Source organism: Euwallacea fornicatus, chromosome 29 (genome assembly GCF_040115645.1).
Source record: "Euwallacea fornicatus isolate EFF26 chromosome 29, ASM4011564v1, whole genome shotgun sequence".
In the NCBI taxonomy this organism is placed as follows: domain Eukaryota; kingdom Metazoa; phylum Arthropoda; class Insecta; order Coleoptera; family Curculionidae; genus Euwallacea; species Euwallacea fornicatus.
This window is the reverse complement of record NC_089569.1, coordinates 1329529-1349178: the sequence shown is the minus strand read 5'-3', so window position 1 is coordinate 1349178 and position 19650 is coordinate 1329529. Positions and strand designations below refer to the sequence as shown.

The window sequence follows — 19650 nt, the reverse complement described above, 5'->3', positions numbered from 1 at the left end:
CTCAATGGAGATATACAGAGTGAATGTAGGGCCCCCATCGCTCCATTAAACTGAAAAACAGAACATCGGAATTTTTCTGAAAATTCAATACGACCTCTTTTTGTTTCTTTTCAAACCTTAAACCCTTGATAGACAGAGAGGTATTCACGATATTTGCTATTAACCGCGATCGGAGTGGTTTTATGCGTAACCACATGGCTCGTGGTTGTGCTCAATGTCCACTCCGCAGGAAACCTCAACACTCAATAACACCGGCACAAATTCATTAAAACACTATAAATAGTTGTTTATGTACTTATCTTTAATGACTAAGGCATTAACCCTGTATTGGGAATATATAAAGGACACTGACATGTGTGCGTAGGCATCGCAATTATTGACCCAGATCCACTTAACTCTTCTAATGAGTACTTACAAAATTAAAAACCGATTCCATTGGCCCATTTCTTAAACAAGAAATCCAACGGCGATAGAGCCACTTAAAATTGCATTAAAAACTGGCTAGAAAAGCCACAGATAGAAAAATTATGTAAACTGAAGAGAACATTATGCATGCTGAAAAGTGCAATAAGAAACTGGAAATATTCACGTGTGTCTAAGTATCTAATGATTTATCGTGTTATCTGATTTATATCATGATATGATTGATTTCTAGAATGTTTGATGGTCGTTTATTAAAACACATCACTGGAGCTACATGGATAGATTTGCTGTATTACTAACTAGGAAATTAAAAATTCTTAAGTGCAATAAATAGCTTTCAAACATTCATAGCACAACGATATAGATAGGGAAGATATTCGTCTCTTTGTATTTAAGAGGAATTTGCAGTACTGAAATCAGCAATTGAAGTGTTACCTCGGCCAGATTTTACAATCAGCTCTATACTTCATTTCAACCAATCAATTTGCAGTTATTTTGAATAGAATACCCGCATTACAGTCTTTCCTCTGTGCCTCACAGTAAGCGGGTACTGTTAAGTAATCCCCAGATACAATAACCGAAATGTACCAATTAGATAAGAGCTCATCACAATGCGGTTTTGAAGATGTTCACGATATGGACAAACTGTAAATTTGCGTTCCAGTTTGTAAAAACCTGACCACAGCTTATGGGTACTACCTAAAGACCTAAAGAAGGGGAACCATGCATGTCCAGCGAACTTGGTTCGTCGAAGAAATCGTGAACCTGCTGCTTACAAAACCACTCTTGGTAGCATTTGCTTTCGGTCGGTACCGCACGGGTACCAGCCAGCACGCGTATTCTTTTGACCGTCACCTCGAGAAAAATCAGTGTTATTGAAAATCGGTATTTTTTGGAATTTAGGTCAGTTCCTATACGGCAGGGATACTGATTTGTTTACGTGAAGTAAGTACGGATTGTTAAGGGTGTTGTTGACAAACTAGTTGACATAGTTGACATTGGAAGGTTTTTATCGGAAAGTTCGGAAAGTGGATTACATGAAAATAAACGTTTCTGCGATTCGGAAAAGAAATTTTACTGAGTAAGAAATATCGATTTTAACATGGTAAGAAATGAGGCTTGAAATTTTAATTTTGATTGTTGTATCTTGGAGTTAATGAAACTTTGTTGATAGCGTGAGGTAATGAATGAAGCTTATTAGTAATGGGCCATAGTTTCTTATTGGGTTTATTAGATGCGTTATACCGCAGCAGGTTTGCGCTCTTCGCAACAATATCAACCATTAACAGATTCCAATTCCTTCGACCGAGTCTGTAATTTTAGATTTACGTCTCGGCATCGGTCCGGATCCATTACAAAACATCATGAATTAATATTTGATATAATATTTACTTCATTTTCATGTCTATTTCTCCCACATTACGTGAATGCGCAAACTGCTACTGTGCTAAACATTTTTTAATTGATAAATTGCTTGAAAAATCATACATTTCTTCCTATGCAAATATAATTATCGTGTGTCACCTTTAACCAAATGCCTTTTAGATAATTAACCACCTTCTGAAACTAAACCTACAAGACCTCAAACATCCTGTATGGCTTTCAGGTTCGATCGCATCCCAGATAAATGCGTCACGAGAAATGAGAATTCATTTTGTGTCTGTGCGCGCCATATTTCGGGGCCCCTTTCAGTCTTATTGGGACTGGTTGAAAGGTTTTTTTTTTATGACGAACGTTTCTAAACAAAGAGAATATTTCAGTAGGGATGTGCCACCTTTCTCACTTTTCACCTTTCAGCAGGAAAGGTCGCTGAAAGATGTATCAAAAGGTCTGAATATTATCATGTGTAACGGTGGTGAGAAGTTTGCGACCCCAAGTGACACTACAAGGAAAGCTGCTGGGAGGTTAATGGGAGGTTTTTTAGCAATATGACGCACTTTCGAGTGAGGTAAAAATAGGCTCCCAGCGTAGGAACTAACCCGAACCAACGAAATCGCTCCGAGCTAATCAGAATGGAAGATACTTCCAAGTAAATCTATTGGATAAATACCGGAAGGCTCTCCAATCAAACCATAACGCAATAATAAGATCTAAGTGTATGTAAAATTGCTCTCGATAAAACGATAATTAAACTTCATGGTTCATAATAAAAAGAGAAAGGATCCATTATCTGGCACTTTTCCGTATAGATATACCAACTTGGCTAATCTTCTCTATATTGGCGATCGTTCATTCAGCAATTACGCTAAGTAAAACCGGCCATATATAGATATCAAACAATAATTTCAACAATTATATTGTGTGGATTTTGATGAATTGGAACAATTACCATAAGGAGAGAGTTGTTAGCATAAAATAGTAAAACTACGGATGGTAACGCCTAGAAGTGTATTTGAGTTTCTATTTCCGCAGCATGAGAGTGGAAGGGGGGTAATTTGATTTGAACTGAAAGTCTTAGATAATGGAAACAAATAGTAAATATTTAAATTGCTTTCTCTTGGGAGGTACAGGGGAATCGATGAAGAAAATTCAACGCACGAGAAAATGGTAGATGTGAGAAGAAGTATGAGAAAACGACAAAGAACAAGAAGACAGACTTGGGAAAGAAAAAAATGATAGCTGATAAATTGATCCCTGTAAACAACTTCTTAAGGCTTTCTTTGAATTAAAGATATGACGATTTACGTCTGTTCTACTGGTAGACAGATAACTACACCAAGCTCTGTTAAGCCAAATAATAGCCATCAAACTCATAACTATTGCAGGAGTCTGAATTGTAACTTACCTTACCACTCTACTTATTATTATAAATATTTAAATGCGTAAAAGAGAAAGAGAAAATTTACATAAAAACCCAGCGAATTGTAACAAAATTAGTGATTGGAGGTGTAATTACGCGAGCATTAATGCACCTGAATCCATGTTATCTTGAGAAGAACTATGCTCAGTGTAGCTTTGGTAGAACTGTTATTATTATGGGTGTGCGGGGGCAAATCCGCCAATTGCTTAATGCCGGTTTCCGTGGCCGGAATAAGAAGAAACCTCATAGGGACCCAAGCTCATTTTCTCTCCCTCTTTGAAATACCACGTCTGTAAATATGAAACTTTACTGACGCTGCGCAACAATTATAAAAAATATTTTATTCGAAATATTTCCCATCGTTACATACAGGGTGGCGCAATAGTGTGACAAAGTACCATATCTTCCTTATTCTACAAAATTAAAAAAAACTGTTTGTATAAAAGTTATACGTGAACATACAGCCTACATTTAAAAAATATTTTTTATCATATAGGGTGTTGCATAAAGACAGGTCAAAATATTTATTCACTTTATTTAACGGAACCCCCTATATATTGTTGTATATTTGGATTCCTCGTAAAATTCTCTCCATGGAAGGATAATTAGTTTTAAATTAAATTGGAACGTTGTCTGCTTATGTCGAAAAATGTTTAAATTTGAAGCAAAACATGGTTCCATAACATGCGCTATAACTTTCAAAGCACGTTAATTATTTTAACAAAAATTGACACAACAGAAGACAAAGGGGTGCTCAAGTGCCTTGTTCAACGAATAAGTCGGTTTCTTATTCAGAATACTGTCCACAGGCCCTGCAACTTGGGAATATTCAAATTCATTTTTCTTGGAATTTTTCAATGGGACACCCTGTATTTACGAATCCTATATTGTTGAGATTTGAATCCTCTTCAACTTTTGTTAAGGTAACATTATACGCGTTCCCTTTAGTTTTGGCGGAATTCTCATTTCTTTAATACATTTGCAAATAAAATAATCCAAATATACAATAATATATAGGGGGTTCCGTTAAATAAAATGAATAAATATTTTGACCTGTCTTTATGCAACACCCTATATGATAAAAAATATTTTTTAAATGTAGGCTGTATGTTCACGTATAACTTTTATACGAACAGTTTTTTTTTTAATTTTGTAAAATAAGGAAGATATGGTACTTTGTCACACTATTGCGCCACCCTGTATATGTCAGAATAGGAGAAACAGAATTGCTTCCAGAAGCCATGAGTCTCCAGTTAAACACTAGGAATAGTCACTCAATACCGCCAATTTATTAATAACAAACGTCACTGAGATTACACTAATTTATATGTAAACGAATAACTATCGGCTACCCTATATTCTGATAAATGTCTTATGGCAATAATCTCTTTCACAAAAGGTAAACCGTATGATAATCGAATCGAAGGATGAGAGACACGACAATCCGGGACCAGACCTCTCCAACCCAACTCTCGATAATTACTGCCCTACCTCACCAACTCACTCAATATTCATTTCGCCCCATGGCCCCGTTTTGCCCCCCTTGCGTATTAAAAACAAGTGTGTCCCTTATTCCTGGGGTTCCTGGAAGTAATATCATAAAGAAAATGAATGCTTTAGTTTCGCCAGAATAGCGAGAAAAACCTGAACCCCGATCTATTACATAGGGTCGTACCAATACATAGAGTCTGTCTACTCAGGGGTATTCGCTAAATTTATGGTGGCACCGACATATACATTTTTCCTATCTCTCTGGCAATTTCTGGATGCCACGCCAGAAGAACTGTTGTCCTTTTGAGGCGAACCATTCATCGAGCCATTTGTGAACTGTCTCGTCAGAGGTGAAGTGGTGTTCTGCAAAAGCGTGTCCCGTCGATGCAAATAAGTGATAATCGGATGGTACTAGGTCGGGTGAATGAGCCGCATGCGATGGTACCTCCCAATCGTTTCCTTCACCAGTTTTTGCAGTGTGTGATGGTGCATTATCATGGAGCGATATCACCTTGTGTTGCCGTTCTTGACATTCTGGTCGTCTTTCAAGCAAAGCTCGATGCGAGTCCATCATTTGTTGTCGGTAAAGTTCAGTATTTACTGTTTCTCCAGGTTTTAGTAGCTCATAATGAATTACGCTTTTTTGATCCCACCAAACGCAGAGCATTCCGTCCATATCGATTTGGTCTTGCTGACGATGCCGATGGTTCGCCTGGAGTTACCCATGATTTCTTACGTTTGAGATTCTCAAAATAGATCCGTTTTTCGTCACCAGTCACAATTCGATGAAGAAATGACTTTCCGTTATACCCGGTGAGCAACAATTGGCAAGTGGTTTTTCGATTTTCTTGCCTTCTTTCATTGGGTTCGTGTGGAACCCATTTTCCTATCTTCTGAATTTTCCCCGTAGCCTTCAAACGAATGGAAATGGCTTCTCGTGTCACATTTAGTTGGTTCGCTAATTGTTGTTGCGTTTGAGCATCGTCCTCATCTAACAAAGCTCGCTGTTTGTTGATCCTTGACGTAGAACTCACGATGAACGTGGACTGGATTGTTACGTTTGAAGGACCACCCTGAACTTACAGCATCAGGGACACTGTTTTCTGGTTCCAATTAATCAACACCCCGTTTAACAATAACAACGATTTATTGATCTTACTGTTAACTAATTTTATACCAGACGAGTTAGGACTAACTGACAACGAGCCACTATATAAACTTAGTGGTTCAGTTAAGTCTCTGCGTGTACACTGAAAGTATATATTGATTTTTTTTAATATATTTCCCGGAAAATAAATGTCTGAGTCGTTCGGATAGGATCACTTGTCAAAAAAAGCCCCGCAATCTTCCTTCCCAGATCTTAAGTACCAAAATGCCAGAACCTCCAGGCAGAGGCGTGCTGCCTTCCCGAGCCAACTTTCACACATCTGGTACCTATTCTCAAGAAATGTGACCGTTAGTCGGGTACTTTTACGACGCACTTCTATTAGGATATACGATATGCTTTCTTAACGTATCGTAAATATACCCCAATTTTTAGTGCCGCAAAGGGGAACGAACGTATCTCCCCGCCCTAAACGGCTCTTTCACTTCTTGAGGTGGTTTGTTTATTAAAGAATGCTGGGAAATAATCTGCGGGACAGGGGCGTAACTTAAGATCTTAAAATACAAATTAATTTACTTATTATCTAAATAGGGCCTACGTCTTAACAAATCCGACGCAAAAAATTAAAATGTACTCTATTCATCAATTCTTCGTCGTTCTTTAAAATGTTTACTGCATTTTGAATTCGTCCCCATAGTTCCTCTTCACTATTTATGGCCGTGAAGTATACCATGGACTTTAGAGAGATAAAAAATAATCCATCGGAGTTAAATCCGGTGAGCGCGGTGGCCATGGCACCGGAGCATCATTTCCTCTACCTATCCATCTTCGTGGGTACTGTTGATTTAAATGGTTTGCGCAGTCATATGTTTATCTCTTATTTCGAGTAATAAAATATGGGGTGTTCTATTTAAATTACGCAAGTTATTTCCTTTGAAAAGGAATGCAATTTTCATGTTATTTTTTGGACGCACTGTATGAGATATTTCAATTTTAATAATTCTGGCATAAAATACGTCTCACATCTAAGGTTTGGTATCAATTTCGATTTACTCCAGTTTAAACTTCCTTCAAAAGAAAGTTTTTAAAATTGCATGATTTTTAAAAAAAAACTGAATTATTTCGAAATGCTTAAGATTTAGGACAAGTAAACCTTAATGAAACTTACAATTTGTTTTTCTCAAGAAATCTAAAATAATATTAATATACGGGGTGTCCTATTTAAAAAAACATAACTTTGATATTTTTCACTTATTTAGAACACCCTGTATAAAACGAAAACAATTTTAGAATGTGCCCATAATCGAGTTCTATATAATACAAAAAAAAAGAAATTCAAAATATTAAATCTTCCGAGACCGCACTAAATGACCACCCTGTATATATATATATACAAAATCTTTATTTCGCACGAAATGGGCTATTGACCTTTTGGTCTTTCTGGCCATGAGTGTATGCATTTCATTTTAGAGTCTCACTACTTGCAATTTTCCTTAGACTAGGTGTTGTATAAGGGGGACTAATGAAAGGGGTAAGGGAATAAGATGTTAGGAGAGGGTTTATGTTTGGAAGTGTTCTACGAGGGTGTTTGTGGGAGAGCGTAATTGCCTAGTTTGTCTTGTTAGGCACAGTGGGGTCAGTAGTGCTAGATTGTGAGGATCGTTCTTCCATTTTGTTTGTCTGTGTTTTATGGTCTTTTCCGGTGCGTTTGCTCTTAGGATGTGTCCGTAGTCCAGGAGTGGTCTGCATATGGATTGGTATATTCTTGTAGCAGTCTTTGTGCTGACCCCTTTGTCTTTGTATGTTAGTGACCGGAAATGCTTTGCCCTTTTGATTGTTTCTGTTCTCATGGTCTTTACACGTTTAGGGAACTTTAGTTTGGAGTCGAGTATCATTCCTAAGTATTTTACGTCATTCATTGGTTCTGTTACTTGTCCGTCCGCTGTTACTGTTGGGGAGTTTGGTTTAATTCGGTGGTTCAACAATAGAAGCTGGTTTTCGCCAGCATTTGGCATTATTATTAAATTTTTTCACTCGTTCACAATAATTTTCTTTTGATATTTTGATCGTTATTATCTATTGCCCGAATTTCAAACGCGTCCTTCTTGGTGTTTTTTGTTTAAAATGTTCAGGATCACATCAATGGAGACGGCGCTAATGAAATAAGAATTTTTCCCCCTCAAAAGACGTGTCTCTGTGCCTAATTTGCGTTCCATAAGTCTCATAAAGATTTATTAGCGAGGAACTAAGAAAATTTTTTTTTTTTTACCCAGTATTTCAGACAAGAAGCGAAAACGGGCCTACGTTCGTGTGAATTTTTTCCATGAAAGTCGGCATACGGCACATTCATTTTGAAACACTACGTATAAGCCACTGCGGGGATCGGAGAAGGGAAAAATAGAAGAGGTTTTCAAGCCTCAAGCAGTAGGAGTTATTAGACTATGAGCAACAACAAGAACAAATAAATTCGAGCAGCTAATAAAGATTTCAGTGAGGTAAATAGAGCGAGACAAAATTGATTCTTGGTTCTATGTAGTTTATGCCATAGTTTCGTAATAAACTAGAGGAATCCGCAACAATTTTAAAATCACGTAAATTTAAAACTGAGGATCGAGAGATAATATATCATGCATTCCAAATACCACTTTGCACCCATTTCCAATCCTCAAGAGCATTTGCTTCTATTTACTATGGTACTTAATTACAACGGAGACTTGTTCCTACTGCTATAAATCAACATAAATCCGTCAACCGCGCTTAAGCCAGAGCTAATTAAACATTCATTAAGTTGTCTAGCACAAGCCGCAATTTTAATCAATTTTCTGGATGCGATTGCCCTGTGATGAATGCCTGAAAAATCAAAAAGAACGTACCAGGAAGACGAAGAGTTATTGCTTTGGGCCTGCCCTCCATCCATAATGATTTAATGAGGCGATACAGAGATATACCTAGTGGTTAACGGTGTCTAAACTGATGTACAGGATAATCATTCGCAAAATGTATAACGTTGGTAGTACCATAATTAGTGACAGTAAGATCTACTTTTCTCAGCGTCCATTTAGCTTCACTTGAACACTATTTAACAAGTAATACGTATAATGACAATAATGGTGTGGAAGAACGTTCACACTGTTACTGGTACTTTGCTTAAGTGATGTTGGTAAATTACCTTAATTTGCCACCGTTGAAACAAACGAGCAAATTGGAAGCACTGGGGGCGCCTATCCACTGGAAACCTCGGAAATGAAAGGACCCTTCTTCGACCAGGAACTGTCCCTGAGGGTTAAAACGTCAGCGATGAGGGGCTCGGGAATTCGGCTGTCAAATGGGCTTGCCGCCCTCGTTTCTCTTGAGTAGCATCCTCCATGCGCTCCCTTTCCTTCGTCATCGCAGAAATAGCATTGTTACCCCCATTTTGTGGTGAAGTCCAGCACCCCGCTGATGAGGGATATTAGAGTTGGGTTGTCCGCGCGTTTTTTTTTATCGCATCTTCCTGTTGTTCGAATAACAACCATTGGAAAATGCAGCGTTTTGCGGTATCAACCACCTCGGAGCCCCCGGCCCCGTTTTGCCTATTCTCTGAGTGTACCTCTTGAAGTTACAGCGTCCGCTGATCGCCCGAGTTAGATAGTAGGTCAGGTGTTTAAGTTTGCACGACGTCTATGATGGGCCCTTGTCCATCAGTCGTGTCCATCGTGTTTGCTGCTTCTGCACAGGAGTTATCCTGGACCCTCGCCCATCCGTCCCCGTGACCTCAGGGAGGGGACTGAAAGCCCTAAGCTGAAGAACACTAGAAACGGCCTTGGTCAGTGCGACTCGTGCTTACGGTCATCATCACAAAAATGTACTTTTTCTATTATTATCGAAGATATAACACAGGAATATGTGATACCCACGTGTGGGAATAGTTCCAGGAGTATTCGACCTGATATATACATAGCGATTTTTTGCTAAGAATTTGTCTATATTGTCTTAAAAATCTTACGTCTACAGTTAATTTGTGGTTGTTTTGCAACCGTTTCTAGTGAATGCTTTTAGAGCTTTGGTGAACATGGAAGAAATTGGTCATCGGCACGTGATTCAGTGCTTTCACTCGAAAGGTCTTCGTCCCTCCAGCATCAAAATGGAGTTAGATTACACTTCGGGGATAATCCGGTCCTTCATTAATAACTGTAAAACATCGGGTGGCAGAGTTTAAACGCGGCCGTACGAGCTGTCACGGCGAGCGCCGCAGTGGTCGGCCCCACGACACTCCAGATCCGACCACTCCAGAAATTATGGCGAATTATGGCGAAAACTCACAGAAATGTACTGGAAGCTGGGCATTTCAATAAGAAATGTATGTTGCATTTTCACCAAACAATTGGATGTGGGAAAGCTGTGCGCAAGATGGGTGCCGCGATTACTCACAATTAAACAGCGCCGTGAGGATGTTCCAAGAGAGTGTTTGGCAAAGTTACGCAGTGAAATTTTTGCGTTGATCCATAACCATGGATGAAACACGGCTCTATCGTTTCACACCTGAGACGAAAGAGCAGTCAAAACTATGGATTTAAAGGGAAAAATCAGCTCCAGAGAATGCGAAAATCGTTCCATGCGTAGGAAAGGTGACGTAGTCAGTTTGGACGTGGGACAACTTTTATTGGCTATCTGGGTAACGGAAAAACAATAAACAGACATTGTTATATAAATTTATTGTAGCGTTTGAACGGAAAAAACGAGGAAAAAGCGACCGCATTGGCCAAAATCAATCAATTTCGCTCCGAAGTTTTTCCTCGCCCTCGCTGCTCGCCAGATTTAGCCCTCTCGGATTATTTTCCATTTCCAAACTTAACAAAAAGAGGTTCCGTGGATAAGGGTTTGCCAATAGCGAAGAGGCGGAAGCCGAAGTTGGTGCCCATTTTGAAACATTCGAAGCTTCACATTATGAACAGAGCATAGAACCCATAGAACATCACTGGGAAAAGTGGGTCAATCTCAAAAGAGACAATGTTGAGAAATAATGTGATGTTTCCCATTTTTTTTTCTTTAATCGTTAGGTTGGGTGTTTTCGGCACTATCGCTGTACATACCGGGTGCTCCAAATAAAGCGAGCCCCATGGGAATTGGGGAAATGGTAAGAGACACGAGGGGACTGGAACTAGAAAAAAGATGGGCATTTTTGTGTCCACCTAGAATGTGTTCTAAAGTTAAAAATACGTACAGGGGTCGCCAAGATATGAAAAACTGGAAACTGCGAGTTCCTAAAACCGTTTCCAAAAGTTCCGTGAAATTTGGCAGTTCTCCATCATCGAAAACCGGCAATCAAACGGAATTCTCAGGACTTCTCCAGACCTCATAGACGTCGAGCAGTTATATGCAACTTTGCAATTTCGTATGGTCGCCATATCGGATTTTGGTGGCGTCGAACGGGCAACAAAAACGCTTTTCCACCGTGCATGAGATGTGGGTTCTTGGATCTCCCGATCCAGAAAAAATAAACGAAAGCGTCATTTCTCCTCGGTAGATGTAGAAACAAGGGTCATGGGGTCGTTTGTTTGGTAATTGTCAGTCTTATCCTGCGGTCACCAGCGTTCCAACCGATTTTGTTCCCCGTCGATGTCCCCATGTGTCGTACCTCGATCCCCATCGATTTCGGAGGTTATTGAGATCAGCTAAGGCAATTAAATAGCACTAGGCCCCTCACATGGCGCAACAACAAATATTGTTATTATTGATACATATCCCTTGTATCTACATTAAGAACCAGCTTTCTGATTGCGAAACACCATGTTATTGCACTTAATGCAAAAATGTGGCGCACGCAACTAATTAAGTAACAATATTCCAATTATCTGCGCGTTTATTTAAATTATTGCTCGAATTACTGTTGGTCTATACACGGATCGGGTTTGTGGTCTGGTATTTTTCAACCCCATTATGAATAATTTTAAAAAGAAATGCGTTTATCTAGTTAATGCTGTAGGCATAGAAAGCTTTGAGTTTAATCAACGTGTGTGTTAATTTTAGGTAGCCGTAACTTATAACAGTAAAGCTTTTTTTACCAATTCCAGACCTGCTGCGCCTTAATAAGCTCAAATTCCACGTGATCTCCAATTTAAGCGTGATATTTCAATACGGAACGTTTCAAGATTGATACATTCGGTCCTTTCATATCGGGAGATTTTCGCCATTCTAAAATGAAGGGAAAGAAACTGCAGAATTTGATCTCTTGGTGTGAATACATAATATAAAGTTGAAGTCTTGCCAGGAAAGACCTATTTACTTACTGGTTTCTGGTCGAAATGGAGGACAGTTTGAGAATTTATTGTAGGCACAAATAATATTGCGAAAATAAATAATAATAATTTGTTATAAATAATGTAAAAATAATAATACAGTCGTCGAAACTCACTTTTCAAATACAAATTTAGATGCAAAAAAGGGGCAATTTTCAGCAGCTCAGAAGCGGTTGGGTTTAGGGATAGTGTTTAGGTGTTCCTTCGGTAAATGAAACACGACAAAGACACTTTGTTTTATGTAAAATGGACTCTATTTAACTTTGCACTTATATCAAAAGAATGAAAGAATCTTGGTCTAAGTAAAGAAGAGGGAGAATGCTTATTGGGGGGGGTTACAGAATCTGATTCGGATCACATCCCGACACCGACGCAGCTTTCACCCGAACGGAGAGAAGGAAGAGCATAGAAGAGAAGAGAAGAGCAGAGAGCGAAAATTGCTCCGATTATCACTTAAGTACTAACCCCGAAGAATTCCAACCAGGGGCGCACCACCACAAAGAACCATTATAAGCTATGGCTACACCGAATCCCATAACTCGTGGCCATCTGGGGAATATCTATACTAGTCGCTTTTCTGGGAATATCGCGGGTCCAACAAATTGACCATCGAACCAATAGTGTCCCTATAGAGAAAGCTTCTTCTGACTAGTAGAACATTCCCCAACCAAAGCGTACCCTTAGCTTTTGCCTGATGGACCATGTGGTCTGGCACCCATATGGTATTCTCCGAATAAGTATCGCAGTACATGGGCGTAACTTAAGGGAATGAATGCCAATACACAATAAACCTAACATTAACAACAATAAAAATAAATAGAAACAAAAGCCAATAACTTAGAGTCCCTAACAGATAGGGTAATGTTAACAAAAGTTGTAGGTTCTTGGATTCTGAACATGATGCCGTCGAGAAAAGTAGGTCATTCTATCTGGAATAAGCAAGTTATCGAGGATTGAAGTCGTACAACTTCGGAGGCCTATTTCGAGGGTTATGGAAAACTCTTTTTAAACTGAAACATGTCAAAACGTAGCTTATTATGTCGCCTTGGAGCCTCGTAAGATCGATTCCAAAATTCGCAACGGTTAGGAAACAGCATTGATTTCCGTGAGACCTTGCGGCTATCAAAATTTTCGAATTTTCACAAATAGCTCGAAAATGGTAAATTTTTTTATATAAGGCCTATTCCATAAACTAGCCTTAAAATTTGACGATAAATCCGAAAATGGCGAAAAAATTGGGGGGTTCCATTTAAAAAAACATAATTTGGTACTACCACACTTTTATGACAGACCCTGTACATTTGAAAATAATTTAAAAATACGTGCCTTTTATCCCCCAAAAACTTTACTAAGACAAATTTCCTTCCAAAACTTATATTATATTTACTGAGATATCGCACTTTGACGCACTAATGGGCAACCCTGTATATACACGGGGTGCTCGACCTTAGAATCTCAAATAGCATCATAAGTTGTCCCCATCGAAGACAAAATCGACGTTTTTTATTTAATTATTTTTTTTATTGCAGTTCAAAATAAGCCGGGTGCAAAGTTTTCAAGGATACACCCTGTGTACTTACTATATACAGGATTTCAGTTTACACAAGAATTAGTTTATACTAGCAGGACTCTGACATTCGATAGAGGACCTTACTCTAAATTCATTAGTTCGTGTAAACGTATGTCGGCAAACGTTTCGTTTTCTAGATACAGATTGCCAAAGTTTTGGATTTATTTTTGCATTTCCCAAACATTTATAGTTTCTGAGATATTTTATTCAATTTTTTACTCGTTACTTATGATGGCACGCAGGTTCCGGCGTGTCTAGACGATTTAAAAACGTTCAAGTAATATCTTTTACTAGGCTTCATTTTACTGTCCAGAATTTCTTTGAGGTGCGCCACTGACTGCTTCGCCTCAAAAATCTGAATTCCACGTTTAATCTGGAAATTTCTTTGTCTTTCACAATCTCATCGTGTCTACAGCCGTTTTTGAGGAATTTACAAATGTCTCTGAAAGAGCATTTTATTTTTTTTTTAATTTTTGAGAAGCAATAAGAGCATAAAAATTGCCGAAACTCTTTGCAGGAAAGCGTGTAATAATAAGCCAGAGCATCATTACTTTACAAATAACCCGAAATTATTTTATTTAACTCGTGACTTTAATGGCTGCCTTAAGCCCTTCTTGATTGCTAAATTGCAGATGAGTAAGATTTTGGTTGATGATACGTTCTTTCACAGACTGTTCCAAGCTATTCGAAAACGGTTGCAGACACGACGAAATTGTCAAAGATGAAGAAGTTTCTAAATCGAACGCGGAATCCAAATTTTTTAGATTAAGCAGCCAGTAGCGCACCACAGAAAAGTTCTGGTTGGTTAAATTGAACGGACAAAATGTCACACTGTAGGTTTTTGAATCGTTTAGTTGTGCCAAAAGTTGTGGAATATCATAGCTGACTAATCGTAAAAATATGAATAAATTATCTCAAAACTATAGAGGTGCGGAAAATACAAGAAAAATTCAAAGTTTTAACACTCTGTATCTGAAAATAAGCGTTTGCCGGAATATGTTTATAGGACGTACCGAGCTTAAAATACGGTACTGTATCCAAAGCCACACAGTACTGCTAGCACAAATTGACTCCTCTTGTATGCAGGATTTCTGGAAAACGTCGAAATATTTTAGATGATTCTAGAGAAAAAATTATTACAAGAAGTTCTTATGAACATATCCAAAAATTCCTTTTTGAAGGTCCAGAACCCCTTTTCAATGCCCATGCAATCGTGCATCAGTTTATAAAAACCGATATATTTTTTTTTGTTGGAAAACTGTCTATCATAACGAGATAAACTAAGAAGACATTTTTTATTTAAGAATATTTGCGATTCAGTAATTTTATTTCAAAAATGAAGATATGCCACAAAGAAAAGAGTTAGGGCGACATCTACATAGGGAACCCCCTGTATAGAATGCCCCTGACTGAAATCTGCAATTATTAACGTAACGTACGAGATTTCCTATTTCAACTTATTAAAGTATGCCGAAATTCACAATTTCACCGCAAACCGTTTCGAAAATATTGCCAAAAGTCCATCTTCAGATTAGGGGGTTCCGGCTCCTTTAAGAATCAATTTCCTGTTTATAAGGAATTTTGAAAATTATTTTATTCTCTAGAATCACCTCCCCAGATATTTCCACGTACAGTCACTAAAAAAAGTATCCGTACAGCCGGAAAAAAATTCTGTAAACCGTAACTTTTGACTGATTTTGTTCAAATTTTGTATAATGAAAATTCAAACCGAAACTCAATTTGCGTAATTGAGCAAATTTTGAAAATTTAACTTTTAGAGTGCTTTCCAGCTTTTAAAAAAAACTCCGTTTTGAAAACTTCCTGTGCGGTGGAAATTTTTCAGTGTGGTTTTAACACTCTTGTAGAGGGGATTTTTCTTCATATATCCTGAAAATTTGATCAAAATCGAACAACAAATAAGGAAGTTGTAGCTTTTTAAAGTCGTCAAAAACGCGAAAGAGTGACGATTTTCGCGCAAAATGATGAAGTTTTGACATTTTTGACGACTTTAAAAAGCTGCAACTTCCTTATTTGTTGTTCGATTTTGATCAAATTTTCAGGATATATGAAGAAAAATCCCCTCTACAAGAGTGTTAAAACCACATTGAAAAATTTCCACCGCACAAGAAATTTTCAAAACGAAGTTTTTTTTAAACGCTGGAAAGCACTCTAAAAGTTAAATTTTCGAAAGTTGCTCAATTACGCAAATTGAGTTTCGGTTTGAATTTTCATTATACAAAATTTGAACAAAATCAGTCAAAAGTTACGGTTTACAGAATTTTTTTCCGGCTGTACGGATACTTTTTTTAGTGACTGTACGTGGTTCCGAATGCTCTGAGTATGCACACGTGCAACGAAAACTATAATGCATTTTTTAAGCAGTTTTAGAATCATCTCTAATATAAACAATTAGCGACTATATTATCATCTTAATAATATTAGCAAAAGTGACTCTATGGAATTCGAAATGTGAAAACACACCTTGGTGGCACTATTTCTTTCTCTTCGATTGGCAAAAACCATATGGCGAATGCTTTTTCGCGGATTAGACCAGTGGTCAATATTTAGGCTGTTAACTGTTTATTCCTTGAATTATTTTTTTGTTAATTATAATGAGGATGAATTGGTGAATGCATTCTGGGGAGTATTCGAACTGGAGGATGTATCGAGATTCATTAAGCCAATTATTGTTTGCGATCGTTGGAATACACCATGGAAAATTCGTTTTTTAAGCATACATTTTCTTGCGATTGCAATCTAATTAGAGAAACGAAAACATTGGAGCGTGCCTCAAGAGGAGCCTTCGTATCTGTATTACATTAGATCTCATCAGCATAAATATCACTAAGCCGGACTAACTTTCCTTTATTTTCTTTATCCACCACGAATTACCACAATTAACAAAACGACGCAATTAACTTGATGTTCATTAGCCCAACAACGATGGTTAATTTCTTCCTTTGCGTATGCCGGTCGTGGTTTCTCACAGAACACGTGCAAATGTTCAGCGTGATGATTTTCAAACATGCCATGTTGCATCAATGCCGGTTCAGTGATCCGTTGGTAATTTATGTGTCTTTTATCCGAAATTAAACGTTTTAATGCATAACCGAGATAATTGAATAGAAGATTCATGCTCCACGAGAAATAGTTCAAGTTCGGAATTTTTGGCATTTGCTCAGAAATCCGTACGATTAATTTCAATTTCGCATTCTCGTTTCTGTTCTTTCTCTTCTGCGGAAACGCTTAAAATTTCTCATTTTATTACCCGAATGCGCCGCAATGAGATTCTGATGCAGCCGCAAATTGGCAACCCGCATCAGGAGATGAAATATCGGTTTTTGTGTATTCAGCCTCGCTCACGTTCTTTCCATCACTTTTTAGTAGTGCGTTTTAACACAAATGCGGGAAAAGTCGATGATACTTCCGCAAAAGGAATCGAACGTTCAAATAGAAATTGAAAGAAGATGTTTGGCAACGCGACGAACTAGTTTCTACTTGCTGGCCGCATCAGGCATGTGCAGGTCTCAATAAACGGGGCAGATTCCTGCGGTTCGCCGCCTTTTCCATGCATCCAAATCACATCACACCCACGTGATTTCCAGCATGCGCAGCATGTCACACCTAGTTTGTACGCGCACATATTTGATGAAGCCATTACGTAGAAGCACGTGTCGCCGGGTTGTCCAACATCCTTTTTAGATTTCTTCTCTAACGGTCTCTTCCTTCTGTGGGAGCACTATTAACTTTTTTTTTTACATTTATTTGTACTTTTACATTTGTGTATTACACTTTAACTGCCCTCATTCACGTGGCTCACTGGCTCAAGGACCAAATCCAGGACACTGCTGCACGCTCCCGAATTTCCAGCACAAAGCACAATCAGGCAAAGAGCGTAAAAATCGACTTAGTGGTACGTTCAACTGACTGAAGACTAAAATATTGTGAATTTGGAACCAAAGAATTTTTGCACGTCATTGCACACTATCATTTCCAGGGTCGGAAAATTCCCATTGGTTTGTGGTACTGTAGGTCAAACCTATCATCACTCCTACAAAAGGGATCTTCAAAGTGCGGTTGGAGCGATCTTCAAAGTACAGAAGACCTCTAGCAGTCGTTCTTAAAAGATATACTTGTCGTTAATGGAAAACAGATCATCAGTTTCCTAGTGAAACAAGAGTACGTTGTTGTTATTTATTTACCAGCTCATTCTCCTCTAAACGAAAAGAAGGTAAATATTGTGAACTAAAAGTACGAAAATCGTCCCGTCAACTCTATGGACATATCAACGAACCCTTGGACACGTCACTAAAGAATCACACTCGTAACCCCGAGATACTCACTTTTAGGACTAAAATGCAACATTTTTTTATCTAAAATGAAACATCTTTTATCCTCTAAAATGCAACATTTTTTGAATGAGAATGCACAGATGCCCGAAAATACCCGGATTTCGAGAATTTAAGGATTTTGAGTCATACATGGCGCATTTCCATCGAATGCGTAAATCCCTAGTTCCCGTGAACAACTAACCACATTCACAAATTCATAGTTGTTTCATTTAGAGTGTGATGTTTGGTAATATGTTAGAAATTTCATGCTGAAAGAAGTTGAAATAGTTTGTGTCAAACGAGTGTGGACGCACGTGCCAGAAAGAAGCTTTATCGCACGGTAATTGCTGCTGACCGAACGACGAAGCGCGATGCTTCGGCGCGAGCGGTAAAATATTCACACGCTTACGTGCGATAATAGATTTTTTATTTCGCACGCATTTTTCCGATGTTAGAATCACAAACTGTCTTTGGGGCTATTAGAAAAACCAAATACTATAACACTTCTTCACAACTAAAGGCGCCGATTAGTTGTAATTTTACGTGCAATAAAGGTTATTTAAAAAACAAGTTAATAAAAAGGTGTGTCACGTTTTATACATAATTTTATATATATTTTAATCAGAGCATGCAAATTTTCGTTCGCAATATGCAGCTTTTAAAACGGTTATATAACCGGAAGTGCCGCCATTTTGAAAATATTTTACTTAGATTCAAAATGGTTGATTTTAGCCTGATACCAAATTGTACTGAGGTACGGTAGTAGAAACTAGAAAATTTTCTAATGAACTTCTAAATATTATTAGGAAAATTATGAATATTATGAAGTTATTCTGCGAATCGGCCGTACTAAATAACAATCGGTTTCACATTGCTTTACCGGGAAGCCACTGGTGAATGCATTAAACTGTATTTTTACTCTTTAGGTTGTAAAATGGCCGTTTTAAATACACGTTTAGGGGTAAATAATGTCGAGCTTTGAGGCCGTTTTGCAAAAACGTAATGAGTTTCGCTACGCACTGTTGATTGTGAATGTGCACTAATTTTCTTAGTCTCTAACCAATAAAACGCTATTTATAGCATTGCTATGCGTACAGTTTCAAATCCTAATATATCAAATTTGTATAAAAATGATTATTCATGTGTATTCGTGAATAAAATTTGCTTCGCGTCAGGTTTTGCAACATTTCGCTCGTGCTTGCGAGGCGTTATTATACACGTGTTATAAAATACTGTTAAAATAAGTGTGTAAGAAGACCTTTACGGCACGCGCCACATGTTGCAGGACGCGCCGAAAAAGCACAACTTTCTGTGTTGAAATGCGTTCTGACTGCGGAAAATGATTACTTTGCACTGGTGTAGAAAAAATCATGTTCATCGGCTTTCTGAGAACTTAATTAATTCGAGCTGAGGCATCTACAGGGGCGTACCATTTTCATCATCCTGCAACAATTTTTTTTTGCTAGAACTTGCGGAAATGAAGCAGCACTTTCTTCCCTTGTCGTGGAACTCGCTATTGTACAGCGTGTTGCGCTAGCAGCTAACCTAGAAAAGTGCTTTTTAAAAACTTCTTAAACCTCCTGAATATCCTTATTGGAGGAAGCACTTGGACTTAAACGTGGGGCCGTGCGAAATACCAGATGTTCCACATG

At 38.1% G+C, this 19650-nt stretch overlaps 1 protein-coding gene across 7 annotated transcripts in view; it reads left to right on the top strand.

Annotated features, from left to right (window-relative positions):
- Positions 1–1187: 1187 nt before the first annotated feature.
- Positions 1188–19650, top strand: part of LOC136347504 (uncharacterized) — a 46272-nt gene continuing 27809 nt past the window's right edge. For 5 of the 7 annotated variants that reach the window (XM_066297558.1, XM_066297555.1, XM_066297556.1 and 2 more), the window contains exon 1: positions 1188–1504. In XM_066297558.1, the coding sequence (XP_066153655.1) occupies positions 1461–1504 (44 nt within the window). In that variant the 5' untranslated portion in view covers positions 1188–1460. Of the gene's footprint in view, positions 1529–19650 lie in introns of all 7 variants that reach the window. The other 2 variants (XM_066297560.1, XM_066297559.1) reach the window with 2 other exon arrangements.